At 36.4% G+C, this 17789-nt stretch overlaps 1 protein-coding gene across 1 annotated transcript in view; it reads left to right on the top strand.

Annotated features, from left to right (window-relative positions):
• LOC103477781 (mannosyl-oligosaccharide 1,2-alpha-mannosidase IA) overlaps window positions 1–17789 on the top strand; it is a 207581-nt gene that overhangs the window by 135701 nt on the left and 54091 nt on the right. Inside the window, exon 4 of the mRNA XM_008431079.3 lies at window positions 5979–6059. Within this exon, the coding sequence (XP_008429301.1) occupies window positions 5979–6059 (81 nt within the window). The remainder of the gene's footprint in view (window positions 1–5978; window positions 6060–17789) is intronic.

Below are 17789 nucleotides of genomic sequence, written 5' to 3'. Positions count from 1 at the left end.
TCAGCTGAGAGCTGAGCGGCAAAGACTGTCCGCTTCATTGTGGGGTTCTAGTGAAGCAGAACACCAACAAGCTTCGACAGCAGTGTACCCAATGAGTCATTACCCTCATTAATCAATTTTCTTTTCTGCTGTGGCTCCTCCTGCACAGCAATTACATTATGTTGAGCCATTAAAATGCAAATTTGTCTTTCATTAGTTGGTTCATTTAAATACTTGAAGCATTGTTAAAAGTAGTATCCAGTTGCTTTTGTTCTATATTTCTAAGTGAGGAGACGAGGGACACACAGTAAACAGTTAAATCCCAGACAATGACTCACTGTGGTAACAGGGGAGGCTTTGTTTGTCGTTTTTATTTTAGCTTTACTAAACAAGTGGCTATACTGCTCAGTAGGCATGTTCCAGTATGTGATTTTCACAGTTTTTCCAACTTATTTTTATTAAGATGATGCATAGTCTGGCAAAAAAAAAATCAGTTAAATCTATTGTAGTTTGATGCCCTTATTGTGTAGATTATGTGAAATTTGTTTTTCCTTTTCCGCTGCTGTTTTGAGTTTTGAGTTTAACAAGCTGATGGTAGCTAACTATTCTGAAGTCAGTTGCTTTATTTTAGCTGTCATCATTTATTCCATATGCTTATTCAACATGAGTGGGACTAAACAAAAAAAAAGGTATTTCTTCACTTTATCAAATTTCATACCTTTACTCTCAGGGCAGCTGCAGTGCTTGTTTCACATCCTAATAAACTAGAGCGAAAAGTTATTTTATTTTAGCAGTTCTGTTCAGAAATTGGTATTTGTGTATTACACAGATTCGTTACACTGAAATATATTTCAAACTTTGCTTTCCGCAAATGGAAAACGAAACAAAATAACATTTTCAGAAAATTACAGTATTACACAAGATGAATTAAAATGGAAGAAATCTGGGCTTACTGGAAAGAATTTTCATGCATTGTACAGCGTTTGCATTCAATGATGGGCTCTGTCTCCTTTTCCATGAATTACTGAGTTAATGTAGCAAGGCATAGAGAGGTTCAACCTGTGGTTCTGCTGAGATGTTGAAGAACGCCTTGTTTGCTTCAGCTACCGTATTTCTCATCTCCGTCAGTAATGCCAATAGTCTATACATGTTTCATGGAGTTTAGGTCAGGCAAGGTCACTAGCCAATCTAGCAGATTGATACCATTGTTATTTATTTGCCCATTCCTGTTGGAAAATTAAATCAGTTTTCCACAATGTTTTTCAGCACATAAAAGTATGAAATTCTATAGTTTCTCGTAGATTTGCTTGCTTTGGCTTGACAAAAGCACGTTGGACTAACACCAATAGATGACATTTGTCTGCAAATCAACAGTTATGGAAACTTCACAAGGGATCTCAAGCAACTTGGATTCTGCACCTTTCAATTCTTCCTTCATCTGCAGAGACATATTCACATTTTCTGTTTCTTTAGCAGTGGGAAGACAAGTCTGACTTTGCCTTCTGTTTTAGGAGGAATAGTCAAATATCAATCAATAATTAAAAAAAGCTGACAGTACATCTGGATGTAACTTGACTGTTTAGGAAATTAGGTTAGGCTTCAATTTCTTGTACACATATTGGATTTTATTTTCTGCACAGCAGATACAAATATAGCATTCCATTTAATCATACATAAAACATCCCTTCAGAGGATTTCAACACTGTTTTCAATCCTCTCTCCGGGTAGCTCGCCTCATGACATGACAAGAATCGATTTATTTCAGCACAGATTTTATTGTTTTACTGTGTTGTCAGAGCTTTGAGGTTTTTAATCTTAACAGTTACCGCATTTGCAGTAAAGTATTTTTTTCTGGCTGTTCCTGGAAAAACATATTAGAGTCAAATGAAAGCACAAACGGCAGCTATCGTGCCTGTTCTTTACCTTTAAATGTACACCAGATAAATCCTTGCATGAATGGAAGCCCTTCACAATGCCTTCTTAGTGATTTACCGAGGTTGCTCTGGGAAGTGAAAGCCTGACTGACAAAACCTTTGTCAGCTCACTCATTTCCTTTTACTGTATGTTCTGCATATCTTGCTGAGAGCCACAATCACTGATGATAAATAGACACTCTGTTCCTAATCACTGCCATTGGGCTGCCATTACAGAATCGGCCACTCATTTTTGGGTTGGCAAGACAGCTCAGCAGCCCTGCCAGAGGCGGCGGTGCTTTGTCTGAGAAAGTGTCTCCAGCCTGTGGACTTTATAGCTCCTTACTTTTATAAAAGCCCTGCTGCTTCACCTGAATAACAAAGCAGCATAAAACGTAGCAAGGGTAGTAAAGAAATATAGATTAAAACCTTTTTATCAGCCATCATAACTCAATATGTGAAAAGTGATTCTGAGGTTTAAAATATTTCCCTACTGGCACATTTAGGTGCTTCATTACTAAAGGTTGTGAAAGGCATTTAACAATGAGCAACTAATGCATGAAGGGGAAACAGTACCTTGCATCCAAATTTCACATTTACTGTAAAAACATGTATTATTTACATATTTTCACACTTGCAGGAACAAAGCCATTGAGTTTGGAGATTTTGTTGCAATTGCATGAAACATTCATAACAGAAACATGCTAAATGTCTTACTAATACAGTTGGTTTATAAATATAAACACAAGCAACTGCAAAACTTAATACGATTTATAGAGATTTGATTTGAGCCCAAAATGTTGCTGAATAAACATTGCATGTCTAACAATGCACAGGAGTTTTATCTGTCAGGTAATAACTCAGATTTTTCCCCCCACCTTTTTAAGTGGTATTTTGCAACAATTCTGGAGTTTTTTTTGTTGTTGTTTTTTTTTTTTAAGGTTTTATAAAAAAATTGTTCGACTATCAATATGCATTACTCTGTGGGTCTGATGGTCGGATGGCAATAACATACACCAACGTTTAAAAGATACCATATAAAAGAGTTATAATATCTGCTTAAGCATGTTATTTTAAGTGAAAATGTATATAGAGACTATTAAGAGAAGATGAACAGATGTGAGTGAATTCCCATCTTGATCATATGTTTCAAAGTGAAGCAAATTGCCCTTTTTGGCACCCAATTACAGTTTCCTTCCCATCCACTCTTGAAATGGCAATTTCCTTCTCAATGGGTCTCCAAGTCAATAAGTGCCATTCTCCTTCATCCTCTCAGCGATCAAGAGAGACGGTGATTATGGCGACGTACACATGCAGTGTTACCTGTTATTTCATATTTGGCTTAGAACAAGAAACCTGTCACAGATGTCATGTTAAAGTTGCAATGCAGTGCGCTTCATAGATTTTAGAATACATGTGTTTACTGGGAGTTGTGGAGAGGGGCAGGTTCTGAAAAAGTGAAGTTGTCTACAGATTTGCACTGATCTTAAAAAGAGTTCCCGTTTCTGGAATGTACAGGATTAGTTATTGACACAATAATTGTTGACTTTACTACAGTCGGAACACGTCATATTATTTGTGACATTCAGTTTAAAACATTTTTAAAGCAATTTTCTGTCATACAACAGAGGGAAAAAAAATCTGTTTTAACTAGCGATCTTGCTCTTCTTTAATCAATACCACCCTGCAGCTGCAGGAGACTCAGACAAAAGAGGAGACAAAACACTAGGGAACATAATTACATGGATTCGCCTCTCTAGGCTGACTTTTTAAAGTTGGCTTGCCTCTAGACGTCTTTGGAGAGCGAGATCTCTTTATAACAAGCACACAAAGAGAAGGCGAGGGCATGAGAGCCTGGTGGTTTGAGAGACTTTCTCACAAGCACAGGTTCACCTCGCCGTCTTATCCCCACAGTGACTAATGATTAAGGATTGGGTCGAATTGTGTGCTTGTAGGAATACAGCAGAATTTCCTAATTAACATTTGCTGTCATGGGGATTCAGCAGGACCTATCCTTTTGTCTGTAATACCAACATACTGAACATTGTATTCCTTCAGGTGTTTCAGTTCAGAAAGGTTGTACGTGCATTGAAGCCACTGCAGCCCAGATGTTCCCTAAAATCAGTGCTAATCAGAGCCACATTTTATAAGTAACCAATTCGGTTGTTCTGACAATTGAAAGGACATTTAATAGAAATTAACTTGATTCAATGCTGTCGGGTTTCTTTTGACCTGTTGAATTGTGAAAAAAACAACTTTTCCCCAAGCTTATGAAGTATGAACATGTATTTGTCATCATCTTCAGACAACAGTAGATACTGTTGGGTACTAGTGGGTCAAATTGTAAACAATAAAATGTGACCCACCATACTGACAACTGAAACTTTATCTTTTACAAGAAACAACTTTGCTTTATGTTCATGATTAAAACTGCATCATGTATCAGTCTATTAGTTTATACAGTTAGCTGGAATTTCTTGTGATAACTCGCATCTCTGTGTTTACTGATGCAGATCCTCTCTGTTGTAGGACTCTAGGTTCTTAGAACAGCTGATACTGGGAAATGGAAATTGTCTCCTTTGAAATGAAAGCATGCTTTGTTTCCAATATAAAAGTTACATATCTAGATTTAGACCTGGTATCATAGTCCAAGTACAGACACTGAGTTGCCAATAGCCTAAAAACCTGGATGAGTGGTGCTCTTAATGGAAGTGTGACAATCTCAAAAAAGGGTCATTTCATCTCATCAACAATGTTTAACAACTCTCTTGTTAACTTTTCCTACAAGTTGACGTGGAAGGAGTGTTGGTAGTTTTAATGTATGACCCAGTGTATGATGAGAACAGGCACAGGGTTGCTATTTTGTTCTATGCAAGTATTTTATGCCCAGATATTGCATTAGTGAATGCAATCTTTCCTACTTTTGGCATATTCACCTGACTTTTTTCAGTTTCACATTTTTTAAATTTATCATCCCAGTGTTAAACCCATCATGTTGAAAACTTACTGAATTAACAAAATAGTAATGTACTAATTTATTTTCCTGACAAAAATTATTAGTAAAAGGTTTGTTTCAAAAACAGTTTTTTTTAAATATGTCTATTTCCTCTTTGGAATATTCAGTTATGTCTCTTAAAACAGCTTCCCTTGTGTTCAGTTTAAATGTAATGTTGACACATTTTTAAAAACGTAGCCAGATTCCTCAGTTTGTGATCAATACCACCCTGCAGCTGGACTCTACACTTGAGGTCAGTGGCACTTTGTTTGCGGTGTTCATGTGTTGCAAAGGCCACTGAGGTTGTGTTGCAAAATGTTCTTGAACCTTTTCTATTGTGAACATACCAAGTCAGCTGTATATCACTGTTTGAGGACTGATATGTTTCCAGAGACTGAGGAACAGTATTCTTCTAGATTTCATGCATGAAAACTGGTTGACAAAATTGTGCTACCATATATTTTCCCCCAAGTAAATTTAAAACTGTGTTTTAAACAAAATTTAAATTTGTATTTTTTTTAAATCCCAAATTCATTTTATTTTCTTCTTAATGTTTCCATCAATCCATTGTATTCTTACTTGATTTCTTTCTTTAGATTTCAGAAACACATATTTCTGATTGCAAACTATCCTGAAAGTAGCTGTTTTTCTGTCCATGACACTTTTTTTTTAATTTTCAAATTGAAACTATAAAAGAGAACAAAACTAACCGGCGTTGTAAAGCAAACTGAAGTGATAAACAGTGAAATTTGTCTTCAGTGTCAGACTTCTTTTACATTCATTATGTCCTCCTAATGCATCTTTGAAATGAAGAAAACAGTCGCGCAATGCAAATCAGAACACCTGGAAGAGATGAAACTTCCACACATCATCATACATTTCAGAGACTTCACTGACTGAAATATTTACCTTCACATCTGGACTGATGTGCACCCAAAAGAGTTCCCAAACCAACAGCAGCTTGAATTTAGATGGGGAGACTTAGTAGTGTGTTCTTTTTTCCCTTCGTACCACAACTTTATTCCTGACTTTAGGTCTTAGCTGAATTATGACATTTGACAATTTGATCTCCCTCTCTCTCGGTTCAACAGAATGGCGAGGCATCACTCTTTGAGGTGAACATTCGTTACGTTGGCGGGTTGCTCTCGGCATACTACCTGACAGGAGAGGAGGTAAGATTAATAGATGTCTGTTGTCCTTTTTTCTCTGGTGAGATCTGCTGCTTCCTTTATCTCCAACCAGCCCTGGAGTTTGAGTGATGAACATCCTGTGTGAGTGTGACAGTGGAGTTTGTGAGAAGTAATGTGTCCCCCAAACTACCACCAAGAAACCTCTAATGAAGCGTCTTATTTGTTTTTTTTTTTTTATGGCCACTAATTAGACACAAAAAACAAAAAAAGACAGTTAATAATTACAGATTCTGACCAAATCTAACATTTTAATTAGATTATGTTTAAGTTATGGATTACTTTTTCTTATATTAATTAAATTTTGTTTTGTGGGCTTGTCTAAACCACCCATGTTTTTATTAGATGGTTGTATGGTTATAAACAAAATACAATTTGTCAAAGGAAATTTACTTGAGGAATTTCTGACTTTAAAGAACCATCTTTAATTAGTTAATGCTCTTAATCATTCATTTAAATGCTCAAATTATAAACTACCAACCTGCTTAAAGTGAATTAAATAAGCATAGATACTTTTATTTGTGATTGACTGTTTAAATCCTTATTTGTAGAGATTTGATCATAAGTTAATTGCTTGTAAATTTTCAAACGACCGAGTCTGTGATTAATGTACAAGCTGATGTCATTGTGCTTCCAGTGATGTTATGCGGTCAGTGATGTAAATAATATTTCCATAATTCGGCATAAATGTTTAATTTTAATTAGCTGTTAGGAAACATCTGAAATGTAAAACTCAAAAAGAGCTGATGCAACATTACACATTAAAAAAATAAATCTTTCAGATTGGATGTGGAGTGAGCCTGGAAGAGATAAAATAGTCAATGGAGGCAACTTAAAAAAGTTTATTTTGTCTTTGCTCCATTCACTCTGGATGAAGATGTTATTTTTCACACTGATAAAATAACTTATGGCAAATTTGCAGAATCTTTGACAGTGTTAATGCAACCTTAATATTGCTATGAACCAAACTGCCACCAGTTTTTTTCTTTACCGTTTTCCTCTTCTCAGCAACCTACTTCTGCACCTCTCCTGCATGCACTGTATGTCATCAACACCTTGTTACAAAAATCCCACTGTATAGATCTACAGTCACGCCTTTCCTTATCCTACAACCCAGCAAGACACCTCAGGCTTTATCATAGTGAAGCAACATGCTGTAGGATCACACTAATCATCAGTTCAGTATAGTCAATTCTCTTATAAAATTCCCAACCTCTAAGTAACAGCATGTCAAGGACAGACTACCATCACTGCCACCACAACTTCAACTCATAACAGCCTTATACTGACTTTACAACTTCACTATGGAAGTTGAAATGACTCTTTTGGTCCATTTATTTACTAACATTCACCAAGAGACCACCCATCGTCTGGCCAATTCCTTTATGACATGTCTTATGATGTGAATTTAAACAAATGCATTTATTAGGAATAATCTACACCCACGGCTCAGTTTATTAGGGGCATCTTGCAAGCACTGTTCCTTCAGGACTCTCTTAATTCAGCAAGTGGTCTCAAACAGATTTTGGTTAATATTGACATGATTTTACGTCCTTTATGCAAAACATCCATTCCACCACATCCCAAAGGTGATCTACTGGATCGAGACTTGATGACTGTGCACTCTGAACTCACTTCCATGTTAAAGAAACCAGTTTAATATGATTTAAGCTTCATCACATGTTGCATTACCCCGCTGGAAAGATAAATTAGTAGATGGAAAGATAAATTAATATGCACACATGGTGCAATGTCACAGCCAATTATGAGTAATTGGCCAGTCAAGACTGCAAGGCTTCTTTAAGTTGTATTTTTCAAAGTACTTTATGCTGCATGTGGTATACTTGTATAAAACAAGTCTACAGTAGAATCTTCTTTAAAAAAAATGCATAAGTGCTGTTCTGAAGGTACACTGTGGTTATGAAAGAATGGCCATGATGTGCAACAATAGTCAGATAGGCTGTGGCATTTAAACAATGCTCATTAATACAAAAGTACAAAGTTTGCCAATAACCTATCTGAATTGAACACAGTTCTTTGCAAGCTGACTGGAATGGGCTCTGCTGTGGTTTTCTACTATTGCAGCACATCTGCTTCCATGTTTAACCTGGTGCATGTTCTGAAATATTCTTATCAAATTAAGACTATTTTTGCTAAACCTGAGAGATGGTTTTGTGGGAAAGCTCCAGTAGATAAGTTAATTTCTTAGACGGACTGGGTCATCTTGTCCACATCTATATGGTTAAATACATTTGGCTGCTGCCATGTGATTGGCTGGTTTGCTACTTGTGTAAACACAGAGTAATTTAAAAAGTTTAATATATTAAGAAATACAAAAATCATCTTTCTAAATGTAGTCTGAAAAAATGGAAAAGATTTTTAAAAATTAGAAATAACCTAATATCATTGTAATTGTGGTTAATGAAAAATGGACATCTGTAAAGCAGGATTTGTACATGGAAAGTTGTAAAATACACCAATATTAACTTTTGAGAGTTTAACACCACTGAACTTTTCTATTTTACATTCTGCTTTTATATAAAGTGGTGATGAAGTAACTCCATTTTACAAAACTATTGTGTCAAATCAACCCTGAAGTTTAAAAAAATATATAGCTCTAGAAACTATGGGGCAATTTAAGGTCTGCCACATTCATTTGAGAGAAGCTGCTGGAAGCAGCAACCTGTTGTTCTGAATCCGACAAACATTGCGTGTGCTAAAGCTGGCTCCGCTTGAGAAGAAGCGTGACGACCCTGTAAGCCTTGCCTGGATAAATAATTGTTTAAAATTGCCTATGACGACTACACAGCACGAATGGTCGAGTTTATTATCAGAATGTTGTGGAGTCACTGGAGGTCAACATGTTGCCATAATGAGCATCTGCAGCCTTTTGGAGCGTGCGCACGTTTTATCCTCTGCAGCTGCACGTTTTGAACGCTGCAGTCAGAGGAAAGAGACTGAGACATGTGCCAAAGTAACATTAGTGGAATGAAGATGCAGTGACATTCGGTCGCTTTAATGGACATTGATTTGCAGGCCAGCTGAGTTGAGGAGAGAGTGGCGTAAAATTGTTCACTGCTGCTGAATGAGTGAAATCTGAATACATTACCAGAGCAGAATATATTGTCGGATCTATTATTTCACATTCGCCTGCCTTTAAAGTCATGCAGAATATATTCCTTTGTTTTATTCACTGCTCCGTGGAAATTTCTATAAATGGAGTCATTGATGGCAATTTCTGAAATGAACATACTGTATAAAAAAATCATTTTCTTTAAAGATTGCCTCTATCTTACCATGTCACTCAAGCATAACCTGTTATGAATTCCAAGCATCTTGAATAAAAACCTACTTGTAGCCTTGATTTCTTTTGCCGCCTTTGTTTGGATCTTTGTCCACTGACTAGTACTTTTTTCTTCTATTTTACATCCTTTATTTGCACAATGGCATCCTTTTCAGTCTTAATTTACTAATAAATCTGTCAATACCTTTCGCCCGTTGCAGGTATCAATCACATGGGTTTTCATGTCCTTACTGGGAGCCAGATTTATACCAGCTCGCCACCCTCCCCTTGATTTATCACCATTAGAAACTTCCCCCTGCAGTCTGGCGTCCAATTCGGATGATAAAACCAACAGATTGAAGGTCTGTTGCTGCTGTTGAGACTTAAATCTGCTGAGACATCGTACAGGAGACTATTATGAGATTGTGGATCCCGTTTGACCAGAGGATATTGGGCAGCTGGTGCTGCTGTAAATGATTGCTGGGGAGCTGAAGATGATTATGACTCCTTGTGGGACACAGTTTGCTGGAGAAGTGCTTCAAGCAGAACGGCAAAAACACCTGACCATTAATAACTTTCTGTTGTTTTGACCATGTGGGATGTACTTTTAATGTGTGTGTTTTCTTGGAGCCCCAGAAGGCATTAATGATCAGTCTTATGGAAACGGTCCTTACACCGCCATGTTCAAGGTGGTCCAGCTGCTGCTGCTGCCACTTCTTCCATCATCCGTCATCACAACTGCCTGCTTAGGTTCAAAAATTTGCACAAAATAGACAATTATTGTAGGTGGTACTGTGTTTTGTTTTTAATTTTGTTGGATTTTATGTCACTTGGTTAAGAATTCAGAAAGGAAATGGGCAGAGAGAGACAAGAGGGACAAGAGGAAAGACCTGCATCAAGGATCCCAAGGTCGAAATTCAACCGAGACGTTTGTGTTTAGGGCCAATGTCTTTTGCATGCTCTGTCCCACGTCACATATCTTTTGCTGTATTTTGTTTAAATAGAATAGATTACACAAATAATGGAAAACAAGATTGCCAGTACGTGTAAAACTACCGCAAGTTGCTTTTCTGTGCATCGACCAAATGTAGGTTAGTTACTGAAGCAGATAGCTTGAGGAATTAAGCAGTTAACATTTTACATACTTGTTAAAAATAACAGTATATTTAAATAAATTATCATCATATAACTCAGAATTGGTATGTTGTTTTAGCCCCAGTAGCGCATTTCTGTTTCAAATAAGGTAATGTCATTATTTTAGGTCTTTTGAAATTATTTTAGCTTATTTTGTGTTTACTCAGTAATGCAGTGAAACCATGTTAATTTACTCAAGGTTATCAAACCACGAGAATTTCATGCTGGCCCATGCCTAATATGCACACATGGTGCAATGTCACAGCCAATTATGAGTAATTGGCCAGTCAAGACTGCAAGGCTTCTTTAAGTTGTATTTTTCAAAGTACTTTATGCTGCATGTGGTATACTTGTATAAAACAGGTCTACAGTAGAATCTTCTTAAAAAAAATGCATAAGGGCTGTTCTGAAGACCAATGTGCTGGTCCCCATCCATTTCCCAATAATGTTTTTGACATTCATTTATTTGACTAAGACGATGCAGACAAACATCAAAATTCTTGTTGTACCTCATTATAATAATTTCAGAACAGACATTGGCTAGAGTTACAGTATGACATTCCAAAATTGGCTTTAAAGAAAATAATAATTAAAAAAAACTATTTAACGAGTGAGTCACAACTTACTTGCCTATGAAATTCATATGGTGTGGCCTCTCCAGTTCATCATATCCTTAGTTTTCTTTGTCAGAAAGATATATTTTTGTTCCAACCAGCTTCTGCTGGAGGGATTTATTCTTGCAACACACTACCTGAATCTTGCATAGCCTTATCATTGATTTATAATCTTAGATTTGACTCGATACATACAACTACAGTCTTTATAAACTCATGTTTTGCACCTGCTGTTTTTCTGCTGGGCAAAAGGCTAAGCATGTTTATCTTGAAAATAACATATTGACTGTAACATATGCACAGCATTCACTGTAAGAGATAGAAATACTTGTCAAGATGTTTTATTATGTTCAAAGTGAATATGTATTTTATGTAGTGAATGTTATTTGTGGATATTTGAGCAAAGTAGCCAGAATATATGATATAGACACAGACAGGAAGCAGCAGCACACTATCACCTTGAAATGTAAACTCAGATTTAATAAGCAAGATAATGTGCACAAATTAAGTTACTGATTTGTAATCTGTGCATTTCAAAATATAGTGTTATTGTTAAAACTTGGCTTCACACCTTGCTTGGGGCCCCAGCCAACTCCTTCCCAGACAGTAGATCTGTAACAGTTGTCAGGAGCTTTGTCAGGAACTCCCTATACTGATAATTTAAAAATCCACTTGAAGATGTGTGCCAAAAATTCAGGGGGAACAACTGACAGCGCCTGAGTGGTTTATTTCTACTGGCTTACGCAGCGCCAAAACCGTTCACAGCATCGACTGTTTAAGCATTTTAGTGCAGAAACTTTCATTAATGGCAGATAAATTCAGAGGTAGTCATTTAATCAGACGTAAAAACAGGTTACACATCATCTTTGATAAATGATTCTGATTTGTATTGGAAGCAAAAATGAAAATAAAAAATCTATGTTGCTTTTGATTTAAGGGATTTTGGATTTCTGTTCATCAGTAATGCAGCATGTATTTCTAAGTTGAGCTTTTTCTTCTCCAATAACTCACATACTAATGAAATATGTTTTTCATGCCCTCTTGGTTCATCACTGCTGTTTAGACCTCGGCGCTTGCCCCAACAAGATCAATTAAAAACACATGCTATACATTTATCAATATAGGCATATTGCATATCCACGTAAAGGGAAAAAAGTTCTTCTAAATGATAGAAACAATATTTTCTACCTCAACCACACCCAGATTGAACACTAAGCAGATTGATAAAAAGAAATGCAATTAGACGCTAACGAGACATACCCAGTAAAAAACGCAACAATAAAAGAGCAACGAGACCTGATGCACAAAAACTATCAGAGTAAAGCCGAAGCTGTGCAGTTTCCAACAATACCAGAGTCGCCACGCTACGTGCAAAACTCACTGAACCAGCAGCTAAAGAAGACAAAAAGAAATGGCTAATTTCACGAAGCTCAAAGCATAAATCCAGTCCTACCTTTGCTGTTTCGTGGTCATAATCCATATTAGAGTAAATATTTTCACCTGGTCCGATAATCCATTTTCCCTGCGTACATCTCACATTGTTTTCGGTTCGGCACAGAGCCTTTTCCGTCTCTTAGCTACCATAAACAAAATCTTGAGGCAAACTCCGTCAATGTACGTTTACCTTGCTGTAATTGGTGAATGACTTTAGATTCCTTATTAATGTCAATGCCCTCGGATTCTATTGGCTCTGACGGTTCGAAGGACATGTCAACATCAAAATTGGCGAATACGTTCCCGAGAAACTGCCCCGTGTACTTTTGAAAACCTGAATGGAGAACTGGATGATTTTACGCGCAGAGCGCATTGTTATGGTAATGTACTTATGAGATATATTAGTTTTTTCCTGTGATCATATCATTTTGACAAATTAGTTTTCATTGCTATTTGCATTTTCATTGTTATACGACTCTATTTGAAATATTATTGAGAGTTAATCTGTTTCATTTTCAAACTATTACAATTTGCCCTTTTTTTTCTCTTTTTATGAATGAATGCAATGTGGATTTTTCAAAGGAACCCCCAAAAACAATTATTAGATGTAATTACTTATTTATGATAAATAATAATTTATTATATGAAAAGAATAAATGATTAAAACAGACCCTACAGAAATAAAAACTAAGAAAGTTCAAATGGCACAAATTGTGCCAAAATGGCTCATTTGGAAGGTCCGCCTTGATTTTTATCTAGTAGTACCTCTCTAAAACTCATATGATTTACGTTTTTTTTATGAAACTTGGCACAGTAAAAGGTCAGATTGTGAACTGTTGTTTACTACATGTTTTGGATTTCAACTGCATGCTTTGAAAGAAATCTTCATAGATTGAAGTGGGGTTTTTTTTAGGTGGAAATTGATTTTTTTTTCTTAATTTCTGCTGTTTATCATATTAATTCACTTTCCTCAGTAACAGGCAGGGTGGTTTTTAGAGCTGTAACTTATTCTCTTGGGTCTTGCCTTTGTTTTGATACCAAAACAATTAAAATAAACTCTATAGTTCTTGAGATACTTTCAATTCATTTTGGGCATGTTACTTTCAACAATATTGCTCAAAACGTGTGTGTGTCAAAGAGTGTAAATGAAATATCCTCAGTTTGCTTGGAAATCGCTCAGGGTTTATCGGTGTACTGCTTCATCTGTGATTCGCTTTACCTAGGAAGGACAGGTCATTTGAAATTCTAAAATTATTACGTTTGAAAATGGTTGGTTATTGCGTAATATTGTTTTTCTGTTCAAATTTACTTTCATTCAAACTGTACTTAGTCTCCCATACTAAAAGCATTTTCTAGAATATTTCAAAGGCCAGCCTCTGCTCTCGGGTTTTATTGGAAATTTATTCTGTTTGCTATTCATACATGTACTCAGTCAAAGCAGGTGAATCATTTATAGTGCTTTATCCGATGAACTGCTTGACGTTAACTAACATTTTTAATTTAAAAGAACAAAAAAGACAAATACATGTAACGCTTGCATAACATTGGCGCAATTAATTAATATTTGTAATAAATCACTTGATAAAAACTTGTTAAAAGGTTGTTAACTTTGGTTCAAGCTTTTAGTTTGAACAACTAAATATAGTTTTAGCTTGAAAATAGAGTTTTTTTTCCCCCTCTGCAACACTCCTTTGTTCTGTACACAGAATCTATTTATGTTTCTGTGGTTTTGCATTCATCTACATACATCCTACCTGTTAAGATTCTAGTCTTGAGGCTTTTTGTTACCTGGATCTGTTTAAGTAAACTCTCAGTTTCTCCTCAAATGTATGTGATTTCTGCAGTCTTATTAGCAGCTGTTCATGCCTCACGTGTTTCATTTGTCACTGTCCGTTTTTATGCATGCATAAGCGTGGCGATGAGAACTTGTTGCCTCGTTCTTTTAGCAAGAACAGTGAACAGTCGAGGCAGACTTGCAGAAGGAAAAAAGAATAAATTCAATCAGCCTTGTGTGAAAATTGCCCGTGGGCAGAGCTGAGGCAGCAGGGAGAGAGGCAGGCAGCAGCCGGGCTGAGAGCTCAAATGATCATCAGCAAGCAAAAGAGGAAACGAAGAAAGCAAGCAAGGGTGATTACTGAAGGTGAGAAAGATGGGAAGGCTGTGTGTTCATCCGCTGCTCAGCAACTGCAAGAGTGTCTCAGAAGGTGAAACATGGAAGCAGAGTGAGGAAAAAGTTAGAAAGTCTAAAAGTTTGAACACACTGGGAGAAGGCATGGGTAGAACTGACAAGGGGAACAAGAAGTGAAATTCTCTGCTCCAGATCAATAATGGGATACAATAAATGGAACATGCACATGTTGGGTGGTTGTTTTATGCTTTAACATTATCACTTGTCTTTTTTTGTCTCAGGGGTAATTATCATTGCTGACAAACAGCCATTATTCAATTATTCTTTGCTCGAAAGATAAAAATGAAATAAAATCTGTTCATAGACTTGAGCGTTTTTCTTTCTTTTCACAGATAATTGTGTTTTACAGATGGGCGATTAGTCAAATGTGTATTTCACTGTAAATTTTCACAGCAATCAGAAAAACACCAGTTATGATTAAAAAAATTATGATTGACATTAAAAACATGCTCTGCTTCCAAATTAAGACATGACTTAATTTGTGGATACAAAAATAGTTTATCTTTTAAACTGCATTCTTTTTATGTCAATAAGGCTATTACAGGCAGCTTTAACCGTCTTTTCAGTATCATTTATTTGTAATTCATGAGGTCTTCTTTCTTTGCCGCTGATGTTTTTATTAAAATCTGACATGACTATATTCCTTTCCTTTTCTTGGTAGACAGGAGGGTTTGATCCATCAGTTTTTGGATGCTTTTCTTCACCTCTCAGCAGAGAGTCCAGCTGTTGTCTCACTTTACAGAGATGTAACTTGCACCAGAGAGGTGACAGACAGCCACCAGATCTCATATGCATGATGGTCATATTTTTACATGTATAGAAAGTCAAATTGCATGCTATAACATTTTTATAGAAAAGTAAGCAGAAGTGGGTTTGTTGCTTTGAAGTACTGTGGGCACAAACGGCAATTTGAACATGAAGCATAATTTCTGGTATATAAAACTGATGTGGATTTTATTTTATTTTTTTTCATATTCTAAAGCTTGAATAATCTCATGAATTGAAATTAGGAAGATTTGGAGGAATGCGGTTTTAGAAAAGTATTCTCAATCCAGACATAATTGGTGGTCTGCCATGAGTGATGCACCTTTTCAGTCCATGTGGGACAGACAGAAGAACAAGAAGCAGATGGGAATAAAAGTCAGAATGCAATTGAGGAAGAGAAAACATGAGAGAATAGTGTTGTTCTGTTTTTGGGGTTTGAGCAGGTAAAAGATAAAAAAACAGAGACAATAAATTGTAGCAGCCACATAATGAATTTGCTCTTTACAATCATGTCAAAACAACAAATAAAAAGGTCAAAACAGTCACTCTAAAAATAAATACCTTCTCATATAAAGTCAGATGTTTTCTTAAAGTGAAATATTTGTTGTTTTCCTCTTATGTTAGCTGCCTATAGTTATTCTGGGACAAACAGATCGACCTGTCAAAGACTTTCACCTTTGGCTTCTGAAATGTGAGAAGCAAAACCTCCTTATTCCTACTCAGTGCAACTCTTTTGAAAGGTGTCTTTATTTATGTCCTGCAATGTTTTCCACCACATCACCTTAAAAATACTATAATCTTAGATGCTTTTTTTAGTTTCTGACGGAAACTGTTTGCACGAGTGCATGTTGTTTTCCCCTTCTAATTTAAGCGACCCACTTCTGTCTCTAAATCCCGTCTTCTTTCGGGTCGTAACACAACACAGCACTCGCACACACTCAGAATATCCAAATATCATGCTGAGAAAAAGACGATGAGTTTTGGATCCCTGTCAGATGTGAAGTTTGTCAGTTTTGCATCATAAAGCTCCATCATTAAGCGTCAGGAGGAACTCTGCTGTCATGTTCACCTGCGGTGTGTTTGCTGCCTGCATTAACGAGGAAACAAAGCCGTCTCTAAGACTGAATGATGTGACCTTCGCACACCATGCAGAGGATCACGCTGGCTTAACATATTCATAGCTCACCCAACATCAGCCCTTCTGCCTTAAAGCTCAATAAAAAACTTTGTCTACTGAAAGACTATGATAATGATCCCAGCATGGTTGTTCATAATTTTTTTTTCTCCTTGCATCTCATTCCAAGAGCACCTGCAAGAAATTTTTAGCTCTCTTCGTATTTCCTGCACTGATATATCTGAATTTGAATTGCTTAACGTCAGATACATTTTCCCTGTAGACGCCGTCAACATACAAAACTTATTACAAATGTAATATAGGGATGTTTTTACAGTGCTGAAATGCAAGTATTTCTTCTGTTTGCTTTGTTGTCACTCTTAAATCTTTCAGGTCAAACTATTTTTTTATATCAGGGCGACTGATATGAAGTAGAGGCAAGTGATTTGTTGAAGTTCTGTTGACTATCAAATTAACAGGAGATGTATTTATGCTATTTTCTTTGAATATATTAACATATAGAAGAAGAAAATCATACATGTCTATACAAGATTCACAAAAATGAAAGTCAGAAGAAATGTTTTCTAATACTGTGTCAAACAGAACTACAGTCTTGAAGATGATGTGTTTAAGATTCACAGACCACTCACTGCAGATTGGGCCAACAAATTAATCATCACTCTCTACTTCAAGTCTGTATTAGAAACCACAGTACTTGTGGAATACCAGAGACTTTCTAGAACCACCATTTAAATGTGTTGGTTCAACTTACTTCTTCAAAATCGGATGGGGCGCAAAGGGAGACCCATACCAAATGCATATAAACAATATATAGAATGCTATTCCTGCTGTGTGTTAATGTGAGGGCATTAACACACCACATGCCATCCTGCAATTGAGGAGTATGCCACAGGCTGACCAATTGCACAAGACCACCTGGCTTCCTACAAAACCCACAGTGCATCCTCTATGTCCAGCCACCTTCTGCTTTGACTTTAGGATCATTCGCCTGATGACACTAATACTCCATGCATGATGCCATCACTTACACACATTTGGCAGCTGTTTTAGATGTGCCAGCTGCTCAAAAATAGAACCATTTACATCCCTGTTCTGCAGGTGTACTAAATTATGTAGAAATTAGAGCATTACATCAGGATATCTGATGTTATTCTCTATTTTT

The sequence above is a fragment of the Poecilia reticulata genome, chromosome 16, assembly GCF_904066995.2.
Source record: "Poecilia reticulata chromosome 16, P_reticulata-male-v2, whole genome shotgun sequence".
Lineage (NCBI taxonomy): Eukaryota > Metazoa > Chordata > Actinopteri > Cyprinodontiformes > Poeciliidae > Poecilia > Poecilia reticulata.
This window is presented reverse-complemented; position numbering and strand designations above follow the sequence as displayed.